Source organism: Gastrolobium bilobum, unplaced genomic scaffold (genome assembly GCF_033153095.1).
Source record: "Gastrolobium bilobum isolate Gb01-03AN ecotype WA unplaced genomic scaffold, APGP_CSIRO_Gbil_v1 utg12574, whole genome shotgun sequence".
NCBI lineage: Eukaryota > Viridiplantae > Streptophyta > Magnoliopsida > Fabales > Fabaceae > Gastrolobium > Gastrolobium bilobum.
This window is the reverse complement of record NW_026898098.1, coordinates 227,942-246,789: the sequence shown is the minus strand read 5'-3', so window position 1 is coordinate 246,789 and position 18,848 is coordinate 227,942. Positions and strand designations below refer to the sequence as shown.

The following is an 18,848-nucleotide window of genomic DNA, read 5'->3' as shown; positions in this document are numbered from 1 at the left end:
GTTTAGTCGATTAAAAATGGAAGGTAGTCGATTAAAGAGGGGCAGATTGGTAGATAATTTCGAATCAGGGGCAAAATGGTTATTAATTAATTAATAAGGGGCAAAAGGGTGAAAAAGCCTTTTTTCTTTGTTATAAAAAAAACTCTTTTATGAGAATTTTATAAAATTATGTTTGGCTAAATTTTTACTTATAGTAAGAATATAAGTTAAAAATATCAACTTTCAAGCATTGGTAGAGTGAAAGAGTAATTTAGTCGAATGTAGTTATATTCTTCTAAAATTAAATTTATTTAAATAATTTCTTAATCTGTGTGTAAAATTTTAAAAAAATTATTGTTTTGGATCTTCTACAAAAGTTAAATACCCTTAATTTTAAAAAATATAGTTACGTTTAACCAAATTTTTCCTTCACTTAATTAATAAACAATTTAATTTTACTTTAAAAATAAAAAAATAAAAATTGATATTTTTATTTCTTAAGATGACAAATAATATTATTTTTTTTGGTGTGGGACATGACAAATAATTTAATACAAATTCAAACTTCTAAAATTTATAAAGTGATAATTAATAACTGTAATAAAAATAATTATTGTGAAATAGACGTAAGGGATCAATGGATCCATTACTCAGCCTGTTACTACCACACAATCCTGATTTTTTGCATTTCTATTTCCACACAGAGCTATTTATTTGTCCGAAACCAAATTCAGCTTTTAATTCTGAACTACTTCCCTCAGCATTCAATTCATAAACCATAAATGAACATCGTCGGCAGTTACCCGTCTTATATCAAAGTTTGACATTTTCTTTATCTGATTGTCAAGTAGTGTTTTTCCCAAATAATTTATGGTTGTTTTTTTTATTCACAGGAGTGTTAGATATCCTAATCTTTAGCCATCACCTTAAAGTCACGTAATATGCTTAGAGTATATTAGAAACCCATTTAATATTAAGTTGCAAATCACTTACCTATTTTCTCTTTTAATTAAGTCTTTAATAATGGTTCTCTTTTATTTTATCACGGTGGTGTTAGTAATACCAATTGTGTTACCTGAATATGCAAAATTTAATTTGAGACTCTTTCCCCATGTGTTACAAAATTTTATTTATAAAATTTATTTAAAATTTACATTAACTTTTATGAAATAAAAATAATAATTTTTTTCCATGCAACGCACAAGTAAATAACTAGGATTAAATAAAAACAAGATCATTCACTGTACAATGATAGAAAATAACCATTGAACATTTTAAGTTATTTTATAGCGAAATAAAGTAATGATTTTAAATTTATACAGTATTTATACTATATAAGTTGAGTCCCTGATCACCATGTTCAACTCTTGTTTACCACTAAATATAAGATATTGGTCACCCACATACGAAAAGGCCAATCATAAATTGGCATGCGTGGATTCAACTTGCAGCGTTTACTAGCATTTGTTCAATACATTGGGCATGTTTAGCTTAGGGTTACTACATGTTTGAATTAATGACATTGAAAAATGAACAATATATGTTGTTTAAATTTCTTCTTACATAATCCACCAGGATAAATTTAATGGTAAGAAATTTGGATAATTTGTATAAGGTAATAGATTCGAACCTTAGTATCACATCCAATTTTTTTTTCCTTACCTTGGATCAAATATTATTTCATTCTTGATTAGGGTAAAATTTTTAGAAAATTCTTATTTTTTATAACGATTTGATTTAAATAAAAAATTTAAGTTATATAAATTTTATATTAATAATTTTATATTATATTTTTTAAATATTTCCATTAGATTATCCCTCAAATCCAAAAACCAATGTCATGCATTTTATAGATTTTTTTTTCTTCTTTTCTAATTGAAGTCTTATATGCAGAAATGTTGGTAAATAATTAAAAATGGACACAAGTTTGAAATGAAATTTCTATCTACCAGCGTAGTAGTAGCTAGCTAGCTAGCATGAATCAATAATTAAGAGATATATAAATACAAATAACGTGATGCAGTTATATGACTGCCACAAATGCATGAAACGCATCACCTTGAGAAACAAACGAAATCAAAATAAAAATATAATGTCGGTGGCAGCAAAGTAAATCCTAATTTCTTTTTTGAAAAGAAAAGAAAGAAAAAACAAAAAAGGACAAGAACACAAGAGATATACGTACTTATGTTCAACTTGTTGCCCCTATAAAAGAAAATGAGAGGCTGGTTTAAGCTGCACAAGGTAACACGTGAAAGCTCTCACACGTAAAGGATTTCCAAGAAAACTAGACAATCAACTTTTTCATTTGTCAACATATCCCTTCTCGTTTATTTTTCCTTTACTTCTCAAATTTAGTTTAACCAATACCCTATTGGAGATGGATTCTCAGTATATTCTGGGAGGGATTATAGCTTCTAGTTTGGTGCTTGTGCTTGTTCTGTGCGGTTCTATATCAAAGAAGAAGGCCACAGGTTCAATACATGCAGAAAGTAATGGTTGTATTATAAGGACATCAGAAAATGGAAGATGCTCTCAAACTGTCTCAGGAAGCACTGACATCATCATTGTGGGTGCTGGGGTTGCTGGAGCAGCCCTTGCTTACACACTTGGCAAGGTAGAAGGCTTTTATTTCCTGCTCATACATGAAATTGTGAATTGAAATCCATCTTTGTGATGGTTTTCTTGTGTTTTAACCTGTAAAATAAGTTTTGATTCGTAGATATGTTTATATTCAGGATATACCAAACAAAAAATTGATGTTGAGGTGGAATAATAATAACAATAATGTTAAGAAGTTTCATGTTTGATTGCAGGGGAGGTTTCAAGATGTTAGAAGAAAAGAAAAGTACATTTTAAATGTTATTATTCTGAGTGAAATTATATAAGTTGAATCTATATAGAAATTTTGATGATATAGTTTTAGGCTTCATAGAACATTTATTTCTTCCTTTCTATGATCTGTTATTATATATAAACTCTCGGTAAGATGGCCTGAAAAATATGTTTTGGAGAACCTTTTTGGAATTTTACACAATGAAGCATGTATTTATTGTTCTAAAACTGGGCTGCTTGTTTCAGGATGGAAAGAGAGTGCATGTTATTGAAAGGGATTTGAATGAACCAGACAGGATTGTGGGTGAATTGCTACAACCTGGTGGTTATCTGAAGTTAATTGAGTTGGGTCTTGAAGGTAAGCAAAAAAACATGTCAAATATGATACATGGTATGTACAAAACTAGGTCCATGAAAGATTGCTACACATGAATGTTATGAATTGTTGCAGATTGTGTGGACGAAATTGATGCTCAGCAAGTCTTTGGTTATGCTCTTTATAAGGATGGGAAAAATACCAAGCTTTCTTATCCTCTGGAAAAATTTAACTCTGATGTTTCTGGGAGAAGCTTTCACAATGGCCGTTTCATACAGAGAATGCGAGACAAGGCTTCATCTCTTCCAAAGTACAATCTTTTACCAGCTTTTCATCTTGGGAAAAAAACCCCCACCTGTTTTTGAAAGGATTCTTTATTATATGATTTATATTAAATCCTCTTATTGCTATGTTCCAAATTTATGCAGTGTAAAATTAGAACAAGGAACTGTTACATCTCTACTTGAAGAAAATGGAACCATTAAAGGGGTACACTACAAAACCAAGAGTGGACAAGAGCTCATAGAAAAGGCTCCCCTTACCATAGTTTGTGATGGTTGTTTTTCCAACTTGAGACGCTCTCTTTGCAACCCAAAGGTAATGATCCTAATTGTTAGGTTCCACTTTAAGTTACTACTAATTAATTACTAGAGGAGAATGGTTTGGAATTGTTCAAGAGATTTGCTATTTGTCTTGTCTCAACATGCTCTCAAAGCCTGTTTCATTTATAGTTAATTGTTTCTTAACACTAATAGATACACTTATTTCTACAGGTCGATGTACCATCTCATTTTGTTGGTCTGGTCCTTGAGAACTGCAATCTTCCATTTGCAAACCACGGACACGTTATCCTGGGTGATCCTTCTCCCATTCTGTTTTATCCCATTAGTAGCACTGAAATTCGCTGTTTGGTTGATGTGCCTGGCCAGAAATTACCTTCACTTGGTAATGGTGACATGGCACGTTATCTGAAAACAGTAGTAGCTCCTCAGGTACAACTTGGGATTGGCTTAAGAACATTCTTACATAATCAACCCAGATTTTATTCATTTATTGACTAATTTATGTTTCATGTTTCTTCAACTAATGATGGAAATTGTGTGTTTAAGGTTCCTCGAGAGCTGCGTACTTCTTTTATAGCAGCAGTGGATAAAGGAAACATTAGAAGCATGCCAAACAGAAGCATGCCGGCATCTCCTTATCCCACACCTGGTGCCCTTCTAATGGGAGATGCCTTCAATATGCGTCACCCTTTAACAGGAGGGGGAATGACTGTGGCTTTGTCTGACATTGTTTTGCTAAGGGATCTTCTTAGACCTCTGCATGATCTGCGTGATGCTTCTGCTCTTTGCAAATATCTTGAATCATTCTACACCCTGCGCAAGGTAAAAGACTATATATAAAGCTTTAATATTTCTACAGGTGAATATAGATAAGTTATCTACGTTGATTTTCAAAACACAACTTTGTTTTGGGTTGAAAAATTAAAAATTTATAATCAGAAAAACTATTATAACACTGAAAAGAATTATAATTACAAAAATACATTGATTTTTGCTCAAAACAACGTCGTTTGGGCTCAATGTAAATAAGTTATCTACGTTGACCACCGTAGAATAAACAAATCCTATAAGTATATATATTAGAAAAGTTTTTATAGAGAACTTTGTTTGAGCAAAATTAATAGTTGGTGTATGATTGTGTTTGCAGCCAGTGGCATCTACAATAAACACATTAGCTGGGGCATTATACAAGGTGTTTTGTGCATCCCCTGACCCAGCTAGTAAGGAAATGCGACAGGCATGTTTTGATTATTTGAGCCTTGGAGGTGTTTTCTCAGATGGACCAATAGCTCTACTCTCAGGTCTAAATCCTCGTCCATTAAGCTTGGTTCTCCACTTCTTTGCAGTAGCTATATATGGTGTTGGACGCTTACTCATACCATTTCCTTCTCCAAAACGCATGTGGATTGGAGCTAGATTGATTTCGGTTAGTATTTTTCCATTTTTCTTTTGGTTAAACATATATATATATATATATATATATATATATATATATATATATGTGTGTGTGTGTGTAAAGAACCAATTCAACCCAAAAGCTGCTTAAGCTTTTGGGTCCTCATCTCCTACTTTCAAATGGAATTAAGAAAAACACAAGACAGACCAAAAAAAATGGGCTTGTACCATATCCATGCTTCAAGCCTAAATGGCTCTTTTGTGAGGGGCGTGTTCCCCTCGCAGAAGAGTTCACTGGGCTTGAAGGGTGGATAATGCACAAGCTCACTTACCTGTGCGAATAAAGAAATTTCACTAGAAAGAAAATGGGGGACAGTGAGGATCGAACCCGGTACACCGAGGCTCTGATACCATGTTAAAGAACCACTTTAACCCAAAACCTTAAGGCAATAAGTGATGGCCTTTTTAATACTTTATATTTTATTCTCTAACAATATATATAATCTTTTAGATATCAATGCTGATCATTTGCTGCAACAACCTCATCAAATACTACAAAATTTATTAGTTAATGGTGCAATAAAATTTATGATTCTGTATGAATTTTTTTTTCTTGACATTTCAGGGTGCATCAGCTATCATATTCCCCATTATCAAGGCTGAAGGAGTTAGACAAATGTTCTTCCCGGTGACAGTGCCAGCATATTACAGAAGACCTCCTTCCAATTTGCATAATTAAATACTCATCTAGGAAGAAAAGACACGCAATATATAAATAAGAGCCCACATTCTTTAGTCCAGCCGCATTAAATAAAAGAGTCTAGCCTAGAGGGATATTTTGGTGTAAAAGGCTCCATAGTCCATACCACACTTGGGGCATTGTTTTGTGAAAGTGTAATATATTTGATACTAATAATTTTTTTGGAAGTATTTACAAATTTAGGACAAGGTTAGGTTCCCAAAACCAATCTTCCAAGCACCAGAGTTCAAAAATGTTACGTTTTGTCTTTAATAGCAAGTTCATATTTTTTGGCCGCTACTCTATGCCTAAATGTAGTGTGATAAATGAAGCAGTAGTAGGACAAATTTTTGAACTAAATAGTCATTTCTGAGAAAAAGTCTTCTGATTAAAAAGCACTATTGTAATTAAAAAATAAAACAATAATTTAACCGATGCCACCATGCCAAAACGAAGCACGTATCTTGTAGAATTGTTGATATTATTATTCTTCTCACTTCTTTAGCGCAATATTGTTTAGGAGGTAGGATATTCATACTACTAAATTTTTCTACTACCATTTCATTACCACTCTAATCACCATTGGATTAGAGAAAAAGTTGAATGAAGAGAGAGAAAAAAAAAATAACTTTTGAATCCAATGGCGATTAAAGTGGTAGTGGAGTGATAGTAGAAAAATTTGGTAGTATGAATATCCTATCTCATTGTTTAGAAGCAAAACTTTTTCATCAGCCAAAAACAAAATTGTGGCTTTTTCACTTTATTAGTTCAAATTTTTTTAAGTTCGATCGGATTAAGTTCCTTATCAAACTTATTACCATATTAATGCAAAACAACGATGCATTTTGTCATTTATTGCGTTAAGACACAACAAATAAGGACGCGTTATATTTTATGCCGCGTTTAGGGATGTCAGATCAGAGATCATAAGAGACGTCTCTGCACCAAACGCGTTTAAGCTAAATTGCGATCTTTGATGTAACACCTCAGCCATTAAAAATAGTACTGCACATGCTGCTTCTAAACGTTGTACATACAAGCCCATTTTGAGAAGCTGATGACTAATGTTTGTAGACTCCGCCGCCATATGGCTCTTTCAGATCTGTGTCCTAGATGTAATCAGTCTAGTGAAACTATCCTTCATACTATTCGCGACTGTCCACAATCTAAGGAAGTATGGTGCATGATAATGCCTCATATAAATCAGCGTGAATTTTTCAACCTCAACCTGCACAATTGGATCATTTCTAATTTAGATAGCTCAAAGGATTGGGGGATGGGGTCGGACTGGCCTCTTTTATTTGGAATCTTAGCCTGGAAAATTTGGAAATGTAGGAATTCTTGGGTTTTTGAAGGTGATCGCCAGAATGCTTATTCACTTATCCGTTCAGCAATTGGTTTCAGAGATAGTGTCGCTCTTGCAGCTAACCCTGTTTTTTTGGAGCAGGCAATCAACCAAGGAATCGAATAGAGAGATTGGTTGCTTGGTGTTGTCCTCCTGTGGATTGGGTTAAGCTTAATGTTGATGGTGCATGTGATGCTAATGGTACTAGGACTGGGTGTGGAGGAGTTTTTCGCGATGCCTCAGGAACTTGGATCGTCGGATTCTGTAAAAATTTAGGCTCAGGTACAGTTTTGCATGCTGAGTCATGGGCTTGCTTGGTTGGTTTGGAGCTAGCTTGGGATAGAGGTTTTAGGCAAGTTTGGCTCGAAGGAGATTCTCTTTCAGCTCAACAGCTCATTACAAATGGGTGCCACCATGATTACCCTGCGGCTAATTTGGTGAATCGTATTCGAAATTTGATGCAGCGAGATTGGCAGATTTATATGTCTCACATTCACCGTGAAGGAAATAGAGTAGCGGACTTTCTAGCCTCTTACTCTTATGGTTTCTCTTGGGTAATTCAGGAATTTGATTGTCCACCGTCAGGTTGTATTGATAGTCTGTATGGTGACACTATAGGTGTTCACTGGTCTAGGCTTTGTGCCTAGTTTCTTTTTGTTGTGTTTTTGTTTTAATTTCCTATTATTTCCAAAAAAAAAAAAAAACGTTGTACATACAATGTCGTAGTGTCGTGTTTCCTGTCTATATATTTGCCATACGATCCCCTTTCTCCTTATCCTAGCCATTCTCTCATGTCTCTCACAGTTCATTCTCTGTCCACATAACTATTTGATTCATTATTCATTCACCCCACCTTTTTGTTTCATTCTTTATTTACCTCATCTGTTTTATTCCCAGTTCATTTACCCCGACCATTATCCACTTGTGCTTCATTGCGGGTCTGAAAGTATCGCGTCTAATAACGGTAGTATATATACCGTGTCTTAACACGACGACAGGCAAAATGCATCATTTTGCATTAATATGATAATAAGTTTGCCCAGGAGCTTAATGGGTCAAACTTTTTATATTTTGAACTAATATGGTCAAAAGGCCCAAAATTGTGAATTCAAATATGTTTATGAAAAAAATTAACGGCAGAAGTATCAATTTTTTAAAATTTATAATTTATAAATCATAAATATCAGTATATTAATTTTTAAAAAAATTAATGTTAATGTCTTAAAATTAGTATTAGTTTCTAAAATTGATTTATTCATTCTCAAAATCAGCACCAAATTAAGCTACTAGGATTGGTCTAATAATAAAAGAGTTAAATTGGATAAGTTGTATTAGATTATGTATTTAATTTTCATCTGTATAAAAAAAAGTCAGCACCAAATTTATGAATTTGTGATTTGCTAATAAAAAGGGGATAAATTATATTGGGGAATGATATACTTACTACAAAAAAAAGTTTACAACTTTACAACTAATCTAATCGCCATTGATTTCTGTCAATCTAACGGTTATAATTTATTGAAAATTATTGGGTCGCATTTATTAATTAATTATTAATTTCCAATAAATTATAACCGTTAGATTGACAGAAAATAACAATGATTAGATTGGTTATAAATGTGATAATTTTTTTTGATGATAAGTGTATCCTGTACCAATTATATTTATAAACTTTTACAAAAATTTTAAATGAGTGTATTTCCCAAAATGAGACTATACTCCCCAAAATATGGGGAATGATATTGTGACAACCAAGTTGTGTTACTACCAAGTGACTACCAATTAATCTCACCGTTAGATTGATTATGTTGATCCAACAGTTATATTTATTTCCATCTTTGTATGGTTATGATTTCCCATATTTAAAGTGAAAGCATTAATTATGGAAAATCATAACCATACAAAGGTGAAAATAAATATAAAGTATTAAATTTGGGAAACAAAAACTATACAAAGATGAAAATAAATATAATTGTTGGATCAACATAATTGATCTAACGGTGAGATTAATTGGTAGTCACTTAGTAGTAACACAACTTGGTTGTCACAATATCCTTCTTCCCAAAATATATACCGTAATTTATAAAGGGGAAAACATCTATCATTTTTAAAGGATATAAGTTTATATCATTTTAGATCTTAGCCGTTGATTTCCGCCCATCAACGGTTATAATCTATGTAGCACCGATACTGACACAGGACACGTGACACGATACGACACGACACTCCGACACGTTAATTCTAAAAAATGTTAGATTTCGACACGTTAGGACACGTTTTGATATTAAATAATATTTTTAATTTATGTAATGTATATTATATTTAATATTTAATAATTTAACAAAAAAATGAAATTAAACTTATAATATTAATCAATTTTGCAAAGAAACATAAGATATCTCAAATATTTATTTTAAACTCAACGAAACGCAACCTTTGAATCTTTTTTTAAATTTCTATAACGCATGTTGGAGTGTCGGAGTGTCGGACACGACACGTCAGAGTTTATGAAGTGTCGGTGCTTCATAGGTTATAATCTATTGGGTCAAACTTAATGGGCTAAATTTATTATTAATGAATTAATATTTTAATCCAATAAATTATAACCATTGATGGACGGAAATCAACGATTAGGATCTAAAATAATATAAGCTTATATCCTTTAAAATGACAGATGTTATTCCCATTTATAAAAGTTTGCAAACACAAGTAGAAAAAAAAATAGAATAAAACTTTTTATTTTGATTAACTAAAGAAAAAAAGTATATTTAACAGAGAGACAACGAAAGGAAGATCGAAGAGATCGTTGGACGGAGACAGACGCAGACAGAGAGAGAGAGAGGTACGCTTATTTCCACCGATTATTTTCCCAATTTGCTTTTTGTGTTTCTTCTCTATCTCTTTGGGTTCGCAAAGATTTCAACTTCGATGCATTATTTGGCCTCTGATTCTTTCAATCTGCAGAAGTTTTTATTTTATTTTTATTAAGTTTTACATCTTTCTTGGCGGAAATTCCCACCCTTTCTTTATGCCTTGGAACCGGTTCGTGAGATTGTGGAATTCTGGGGTTTAAGGAAATATATGATATCCAACTAAATTCCATTCCTTTTTGTAGTTATGTGGGGCTGATTGTCCACCTTTTGCACGAATTTGATGCTTTTTTGTCGTTTGGTTGGAACCCCCATTGTGCTGGGAGGTTCAAAATGGTTGCAACCCCATTGTGTTGGAACCCCATTATTATGTAGATGACTTTGCTTTAGTTCCCTCTTTGCGTTATATTGGTTTTCCAAAGAGGTGAGACAAAGATTTTGTGAATTTAAGAGATCCAATGGTAATGGTACTTTGAGTGCTACCTCTTTGGGATTGGGATTCAATTTGAAGTGGAGAAAGGTTTCTTTGCAGGGTTTTTCCCTAAACAATTAGCTGAAAGAAGTAGGGCTGAATGGTACTTGTAGTAGTAACCAGAAGATTTTATTAATCTTTGATGAATACTTTGCATTGAGAGGACTTTGGGAACTTAACAATGTCAGTAATGTGTGAAATAATAACTGTTTTTGCTGCTTATTTGGCCTCTCCCCTTCCCAACACAAAACAGCAAGCACACCACCCTAAAATTGTTTCATAATTTTTTGCTTGTTATTCATTCAATTAAAATCTCATTCCTTTTTCTTTTGTTTTTGGGTAATATGATCAGCCACTTAAATGGATCTGGAGACTGAAAACAGAATAGCTGCTATCCTTATGAGGGAAGCAGCTGAATTGCGGCGACAGTCTGAAAAGGAAGGTGTTCTGGCTTATCTTTGTAAGCCTAATATACGAAGTCGGCCAAATTCACGTTTCCTCACTGCTACTGTGCGTGGGGTACAACAAGGTTATTTCTTATTCACTAATTTTAGATAGAGCTTGGTTATTTTTGCTCTATGCTGTCTTATGTTTTATGGATGTACTTTCGAGAAAGTTTTATCATTGCGTAGGACTGTGAATTTATATTTCTGATTCAAGGTTCGATTTTCCTGATTGTATCGAATAGACCTCCCTTTTAATTGATCTTTTTGGTTAATGCTGGGTATGCCCTTTGAGTTTAGAACGGTTCTTATTCAACTTTAGGGGGGTTTGGAGGGAGCAAGCCAAGGAGGACAATACTATATGTTTACTGTTATAGGAGGTACCGATGGCTTATTCAAGGGAATCAGATATGCAGACTTATTGGAGGGCTTTATTGGACTTATGGGCTTGTTTCATTTTTACTTTTTTATTTTTGTAGTCTTTGCTAACATTGAGATCATCCAGAATGATTGTCTCTTTTTTTTTTGGCTTCACTAACTGCTAACTTATACTCTCTCTCTTTTCTTGGGGGGAAGGTTGTGCAAAAACGGATGGCTGGTTTGAATTAATTTAAAATTGGTTTTCTTCTTACTAGTGTCTTCACATGCATTAATATGTGGGTTTAGTATTCATGGGCAATCCTATATGGCTGCTCTATCTTGATCAAGTAGGTATCCGGTACTGATACTCATTGGTTACATACTTGGTACACTTGTGGTGATTTTGAAGGGTTTTGTTAGGGTGTGTCTAAGGCCACACATTAAGAAGCATTTACTACTATTTTTTAAATGATTTTAATTACTTAAAGAAGAAAGTATCAAATGCTTTTTGGATTTTCAAGATATGAAATGCTTTTTGGATAACAAATCTCTTTTTTATTTAGAAAAAAATTCTAATTGAGTATATCAATGAGCCAGTATGACTCAAGTACAAGTTGTTCCATGCAAAATGCTATTTGCTACTAAATGGAACACACGACTACACCCATATCAAATATTGACATTTAACTTCATTTCTTGAATGTTTGAGACAGGCAAATCACCATCCCCCGCCTCTGTGTTATGAAGTGTTGTACAGTGAGTATGATGTCTATGTGTTGAGCCGACAGTTTATCTATATTAATTAAATATGAATTTATTTTTGTGCTTTCTACCAGCAAATCGAGCTGTTGAAGTGAATGAGATGTGGCGAGTGCGGCAGAAAGAACTGGAGCTGGATAAACGGGTTAAAGGCACATCGATAGATAAAAGTAGTGGAGACAGAAGCCATAGTGATGGTAACTCATCAAGAAGCACGGGAAGACAAGCTGTTATTGATGATAACACTAGAACCTCTGCTTCATGCTCAAGTAAAAGAGAATATGAGCTGGATAAACGGGATAAAGGCACATCAAAAGATAAAAGCAGTGGCGACAAAAGCCATAGGGTTGGGAACTCATCAAGAACCACAGGAAGACATGCTGTAGTTGATAAAAGCACTAGTGCCTCTGCTTCATGCTCAAGTAAAAGAGAATATGAGCATAGTCCAGAAGGTTTAAAGGATGATGAGCTTGAGGAGTTTCTACACTCAAGGTATTGTTGATTTCTTATGCTTTCTGATGTCTTATGTGCATGCATGCCTTCATATAATCTCTCTCTCTAATTGTGTTAGAATTTAAGAAACTTCATTTTGATGCAGGACCAAGAGAGGCAGAGGTGCTGTTGGTCCAAGGATGGATGAGACTGGACCTTACCTTCCTCCTCATCCATATGGGGAGCCTAGTACTAGTTATGATGTAAGGGAACGTCGGGTTATTTATGGTCCTGAAAGGCCTCCATCATTGAACTCATATGAATCTTACGAAGAGGAGCTTCATGAAGGAAGTCAGAAAAAGAATAAGAAGTCTTACACTAGCAACTCGGACAAGGTGCATTCTAAGAAGCACAGGTACAAAGAGAAATCTAAGCATAATAAAAAGAAAGGAAAGGATAAAAGAAGTAAACATCGTTGCTAAGGCTATGTTGTAATGTTATATTATCACAGATGAAGGTTATAACTTAGGGATACAGGCAATTTGAATGAAACTCATGTTTGTACTTTGTACATATATTTTCTGGATCATCAAATGCAATTCCGGCTATTGATAATAGTTATAAATTCCTGTTCTTTTGGCCATAGTATGCAATTATTATTATTGTTTAATTACCTTATATAATATGTGTATGGCAGTAAAAGTCTGGGTACTTTTAACAACTTATCTGACATTTATACTTCGGAAATGTTGGTCTTACCGATTCCTTATCATTGGAAGATGGATTTGGTGTCAACAGGATGTCATAAACCCAATCTTCACATGTCCAGCCTGAGTATAGAAGGCCTTTGTAATTCTGTAGGTGGTGAAGATTTAGTTGGTAGTTTAAAGCTCTTGCACTAACTGGCCCCTCAACTTCAGCTTCTTGCTAAGAGCCTAAGACCTAGTGTCTCTTGCACTTGAATTGGTTTCTTAATCCTTCACCATCAGTTGCTTGTCTTGAGCTTTCACCCTCATTAGATTGTTTTTATGAAATTCACCTTCAATTAATTAAGGGCTTTGTATATCTGGAGTCGCTGAAGAGCTTTGTCTTCTCCGACAAAAACATGGCGAAGTCCACTATTTTTTATTAAAAAAAAAAAATTAAAAATTTGACTAAGTGTGTCGCATGAGAACACTTATGCGGTAACAACTGAAGTGTTTTTTCCATTAATTAAATCACAACCACTTTGATGCCAAAAAAACGATTTTAACAATAGCTTTCCCATCCCTACTTTTCACAAGGTGGCTTGTAACGTTCCAATCACAATCTAGATCCCCAAACAGCTGTTCTGATTATCTAACTATGAATCTAGAAACCAGCAAAAGTATGTGAAAGACACGTTTTATGGACAGATCATGATCATTGTCCCGAGTCTTCAAAATGATGATCTGTCTCATCAAAGATCTCCTCCTACGCAGAAACATTGATGTCAATAAAGCTTTCAACAAGTTTCAAGAGTAAATAAAATTGGGGAAAAGTGTGTGTTATTTTAAAGGATGTAAAGTTGTGTCATTTTAAGAGAGAGGAAGAGATAGATAAAGGAGGAGAGAGAGTTGACAAAAAAAATAAAGGTGTAGGTCTCACCTCTTTGTGAGAGTGAAAAGATATAAGTTGTGTCATTTAAAAGAATAAACACTTTTTCGATAAAATTGTTCAGAATGAGCTTTAGTACCTGTAAAAGCTCTTCAATGACATCTTCCATTGTAATTATTCCAACAGCTTCTTCTTCTTCGGGGAGCTTTGGAAGTGAATTCCCATCTATTTCCAAAATATCTGAGTACATATGTTTTGACCATTTTCTGCTTCGAGAACTACCCCTAATGGAATTACTTCCGTTTGGAAAGCTTTTCCACTTATTGAGTGGCCTCTTGGTTCTCAAAATTCTCCCTTGAGGAGGCCTCTCAGCATCAATTATTTCCACCTTCACATCTCTCACTGAGTCTATTTCATAGGCATTAGAGAAAGGGAGCATTTATCATGATATGAAAGATATTCTCAATTTCTTTTTGTTTTATATAATGGGAGCACCGCAGGTTTGAACCTATGACCTCATGCAAACTACACTAACCACTTACCATTAGACCAATTCTAGTGGCTTGAAATTCTCAATTTCAAAGAGAATCTAAACGTAATGGTAGCATATGATAAATAGTTTAACTTGATTACAACATGTGCTTACCATTGGAATTATTGTTGGAAGACTGCTGCCCAGTTTTCTCACAATGTCTGACAACAACAGCCATGTGGCTATGACCCTTCTGGAACTCATTCAAAATATCATACAGTGGCATCGTTTCTGGAACCCTTTCAATATATGTAATTTTTTAATATGAATTTATGGTGATATAATGAAATGCCATTAATTTCAATAGTAACATCACCAAACCTACAAAACATACACAAGATACCTTGGAATTCTGCGTATGGTCACACTCTTCACAGGTGCTTCATCTTCTGGGTCAACTGTCAGTAAATTCTTGACCTGAAATTAAAAAGCATATCAATCTCACCATGCAAAAGTTAGCTTACTGATACAATTAAGTGTCCAATATTAGCAGCTGATTTCGTATGAACAAATACAGAAACAAAATAACAATGGCTTATTAACCAGCGAAGACAGAGATAGAGAACACTGATGCTATTAAGCTCTATAGTATATTCATGAAAAAAGGTCACCAACACCAGCTCTTCTTTTCTGCCGTATAGTCCATGGTCCCAAAACTGATATATATTCCCATTCCCATTCTAGACATCTTTACATTAGAGAAGGATCCACCTTCCCATCATCCAAGATGGATTCTTTTCTAATATTCTATTTATTCCTTGTTACTAAATGAAGGTTGCTAATTTATTTATTTTTGGAAAAGAGAAATCACTAACTGGTGCTTCTAAGAACACATAATAGAGCAAATTCTGTATGAAGAGAAATAAAATCATGAACATTTAATATAAATGGTAAACCTAACTTTGTTTGGGACTTCATCCATACAAAAGATAAGAATTTAAGTGTCTAAACAATCGAAGTTGACATACAGTTTTCTATATTGATAATTGAAAATTAATATAAAACTGTATATGGCTTTTACAACAGGTTTTGCTCTAATGAAAAATGATAGTTCGATACTGAAGGATTAAAGAAAAATAACATTCTGTATACCAGGATAAGTCCAATAATATTTGTAGGCTGCTCATAATAGACAGGGACTCTGCTATGCCCTTTCTCCAATATTAGATTCATCAGATCCCTGCTTAATAATAGGCATTTAATTTGATGACAAAAAGTTGCATATAGCTTGCATTATATAACTTTTTTGAGATACCTTACCTATCAAGTTTTGAATTAATATCAATAGAGAATGTTTCAGTTATAGGAGTCATGGCATCACTGGCTGTTTTCTCACTGAGTTCAAGTGCCCCAGCAATAATTGTTGTTTCATCATGTGTCAGTTCCCCACCTTTTCCAGCCTAATACAATTCATCATGGAACAGCAACAACAAACATAAGGAAGCATGAGTGTCCAAGTGAAGGAGTCTAAGTAACCAGAAGAGAAGATAATATAACCCTCAGTGACATTCCAGGTGTGAATTACTTAGGAAAAGAAAAGCTAGAGAACCGCAATATACTGATGAAATAACAAGATGAGCACAGAAAACAAGTCTTCTTCAACTTCAAGAATAAATGAATAAAAATATATATGAAGCATAGATGCATGCATCTGTTTCAATAAAAAAAAAAACATCATGTAGCTTTGATACATACCTCATTGCCATGCAAGCTTACAAGTGTTTTCAACTCAGCTCTGCGGAAAAGGGCTACATGTCGATGCCCCAGCAAAAAGTCCAACAACTGGAAATCCAATAAATGCACAACAAGCCAAGAAGGAAAAGAAAATCAAGAAATAACAAATTAATTTCGGTCCAGGTTTACTCAAATGAAACTGAAAAAATATTGATCATTGCTGCTCAATCAATGTGTCTCACCTTGCTAATTGGATAAGCAACAGGAAAACATATCCATACAAGAACACGGACAACCGGAGCCACTTTTGCACCAATTGCTAAACCATACTGAGAACAAATTGATTGGGGTATAATCTTCACAAAAGTTTAAAAAAAAAATATGTCAGAAATTTTACACAGCAACCTGAGTAATTGACTGCAAATATATTCCTATGAGATAATAACCAAATATATGCCAGAAATGCAGCAATCCAAGCAAGGTTAGGAGTTAGGACCACCATTCAGTAGGACCCTACCAAAGGTATAATTACTAAGATTGGAAGCAAGTCTGATTTATAAACATCAACTACTTCTCACTATCTGATCTGAATTATTTTTTGCCGTTGAATGAACCATGATTGAAGATGAGTTTCTGACTTTCTCACTTTTTATCAAAAGGGAGGAAGCGCCCTCAGTTTTTAACCTATGATATGCATGCATTTTATTTAAAATATAAGGTAAAAAACTTCCTCACCTCACCAAACAGAAGAATTAACGTCACCGAAATAACGATAGCACCCCACGCACTAACAAGACTATCAAGAAAGATTGGAAGTGCCTGAAAAAGCAAAACCCATATCCAATATTATCAGGACCTTTTAGTAATATTCAGGTGATTAAATACACACTAAACGCATGATTTTAGTTGGTACCTCCATGGCTGCAGCATTGCAAATCAGAAGGGTACAAAGCAACAAGTGTTGATTTCTGACAACAGGCAATATCTTCGCTGTAATAACAAAACACAAGTTCCAACAGCCGGAGATTCAATAACTGTATAATGTCCACAACAATGTTGTGTTCTTCCTATTTCTACAATGACAAAGCTCTCTCCCATTAGGGATAACACAGCTGGAAAGACTAAGACTCTGAGACCGTGATTAAAAAATCACAACCACATGTATTGAAGAAATCCATGAATTAAAACTACAAATCACCAATCACCCTTGATTTATTTTTTTCACTGCTTACTTTTTTTTCAAGTGGTAAGACTGTTTCTTCATGACTGAAAGCTAGTGGATTCAAATTCAGAAAACAGTCTCTTTGCAATTACACAAAAATAAGTAAGGATGTATATAGGGATTTCTTCCATCCCACACTCAGTAGTCGACTTTAACTGAGAGTGATTTTTTACCTTTTCTCCAAATATTAAGTTGACAATTAGAAAAACTAACTTATATAGCCATCGTATTTCAGATTAAGAATTCAACAAAAATAAAAAAGAAACTAAATAACTAAAAAAAAAAAGGGAAAATCTAAAAGATAGGGAGAGAGTGAGAGAAATAACCTGCATGCTTGCGATCCTGAGGAGTACCAGACTTAGCAAGGACTTCAAGATCAACAAGGCTCAATGACATGAGGCCTAAGGTGAGCCCTGACATCATTCCAGCGAATATCACAAGCAACACAATTATCATTATGTGTATAAAAAACTCCGTTCCACAGCACTTATACTCCACCGCCATTGAAACCGCTATACTCTTCAACTTGTTATTGTTGTTCTTGTTTCTCAATCTCTTGAGTTACACAAAGCAGAGTTACACCGCCTTCATTGCTATGAAGTATATCCGAATTATGATGGAAATATAATATTATTTTATTAAAAGGAATGTGATAGAAGAGGGTCTGTGTTCGGTTCGTTTGAGAGTGCTTGTTTACGAATGAAGACACCGTCGCCAAATCTATGCTAACGTTGTGTTCTGTCCTCTTTATTGCTTTCTCTATTTGTTTGTGCCGCTGAGAGATCATCGAGAATGTTAACAAGGGACCCACCACTAAATTAAAATGCCACTTCAACTTCTGCGTTGTCATTCAAATGAAAGAATTGTTCTCTGTCTTGATTCTTATTCTGTTCACTTTTACTTTAATAAAGGTTGAGATATAAACAATCTTAGGACAGGACAACCCAGTAAGAGTCTGTTTTTTTATGTATGCATAACTATTTGATTGAATCGAGTGTTATGCGATCTTTGTGTCGTTATTTTTAATAGAGAACGACAAACTCTATTATTGATACTATCACCTTTTTGGTATATAAATCCATATCGTATCACAAACGAAAGCTACTTCAATTGCACAAACGAGGATGTTTTGGTATCGACATTTCATGTCCATAACAGGGAAGTTGCGTTTTCTCTCAATTGTGCGTTGTCGCGTATATATAGGATGAATGAAATGTAGTTACTGATGTTTTATATTTCTATATAGGGTTTTTTAAGAGATGTATTGTAGGGAGAGTGATTGTGTTATGTTATAGAGATTCGTTTTGCGTGTCAAAGTTTTTTTTTTGTTGCGGGCC

The 18,848-nt window shown here is 34.1% G+C and overlaps 3 protein-coding genes across 6 annotated transcripts; 2 read left to right on the top strand and 1 right to left on the bottom strand.

Moving 5' to 3' along the window:
- Positions 1-2,234: 2,234 nt before the first annotated feature.
- LOC133312821 (squalene monooxygenase SE1-like) lies at positions 2,235-6,120 on the top strand. Its single transcript, XM_061514093.1, has 8 exons — positions 2,235-2,596; positions 3,061-3,172; positions 3,266-3,440; positions 3,559-3,727; positions 3,904-4,122; positions 4,240-4,515; positions 4,841-5,119; positions 5,714-6,120. Exons 1-8 carry the CDS (start codon positions 2,360-2,362, stop codon positions 5,825-5,827), a joined length of 1,581 nt encoding a protein of 526 aa, XP_061370077.1. The 5' UTR covers positions 2,235-2,359; the 3' UTR covers positions 5,828-6,120.
- A 3,864-nt stretch (positions 6,121-9,984) lies between these two features.
- On the top strand, positions 9,985-13,116 carry LOC133312834 (uncharacterized). 4 transcript variants are annotated; one of them, XM_061514108.1, is made up of 4 exons: positions 9,985-10,014; positions 10,867-11,043; positions 12,154-12,568; positions 12,675-13,116. In XM_061514108.1, exons 2-4 carry the CDS (start codon positions 10,875-10,877, stop codon positions 12,988-12,990), a joined length of 900 nt encoding a protein of 299 aa, XP_061370092.1. In that variant the 5' UTR covers positions 9,985-10,014; positions 10,867-10,874; the 3' UTR covers positions 12,991-13,116. The 4 variants fall into 4 exon arrangements, with proteins under 4 accessions (XP_061370092.1, XP_061370091.1, XP_061370093.1 ...); XM_061514107.1 differs by lacking the exon at positions 9,985-10,014 and adding an exon at positions 10,095-10,697; XM_061514109.1 differs by lacking the exon at positions 9,985-10,014 and adding an exon at positions 10,139-10,214.
- A 793-nt stretch (positions 13,117-13,909) lies between these two features.
- Positions 13,910-18,143, bottom strand: LOC133312854 (DUF21 domain-containing protein At2g14520-like). The gene is made up of 11 exons (XM_061514130.1): positions 17,838-18,143; positions 17,203-17,279; positions 17,025-17,108; positions 16,532-16,645; positions 16,311-16,397; positions 15,876-16,015; positions 15,708-15,795; positions 14,959-15,032; positions 14,730-14,854; positions 14,223-14,491; positions 13,910-13,960 (listed from the first exon to the last, which is right to left on the bottom strand). The coding sequence occupies exons 1-11, from the start codon at positions 18,013-18,015 to the stop codon at positions 13,910-13,912; spliced, it is 1,287 nt and encodes a 428-aa protein (XP_061370114.1). The 5' UTR covers positions 18,016-18,143.
- Between the last annotated feature and the right edge of the window lie 705 nt (positions 18,144-18,848).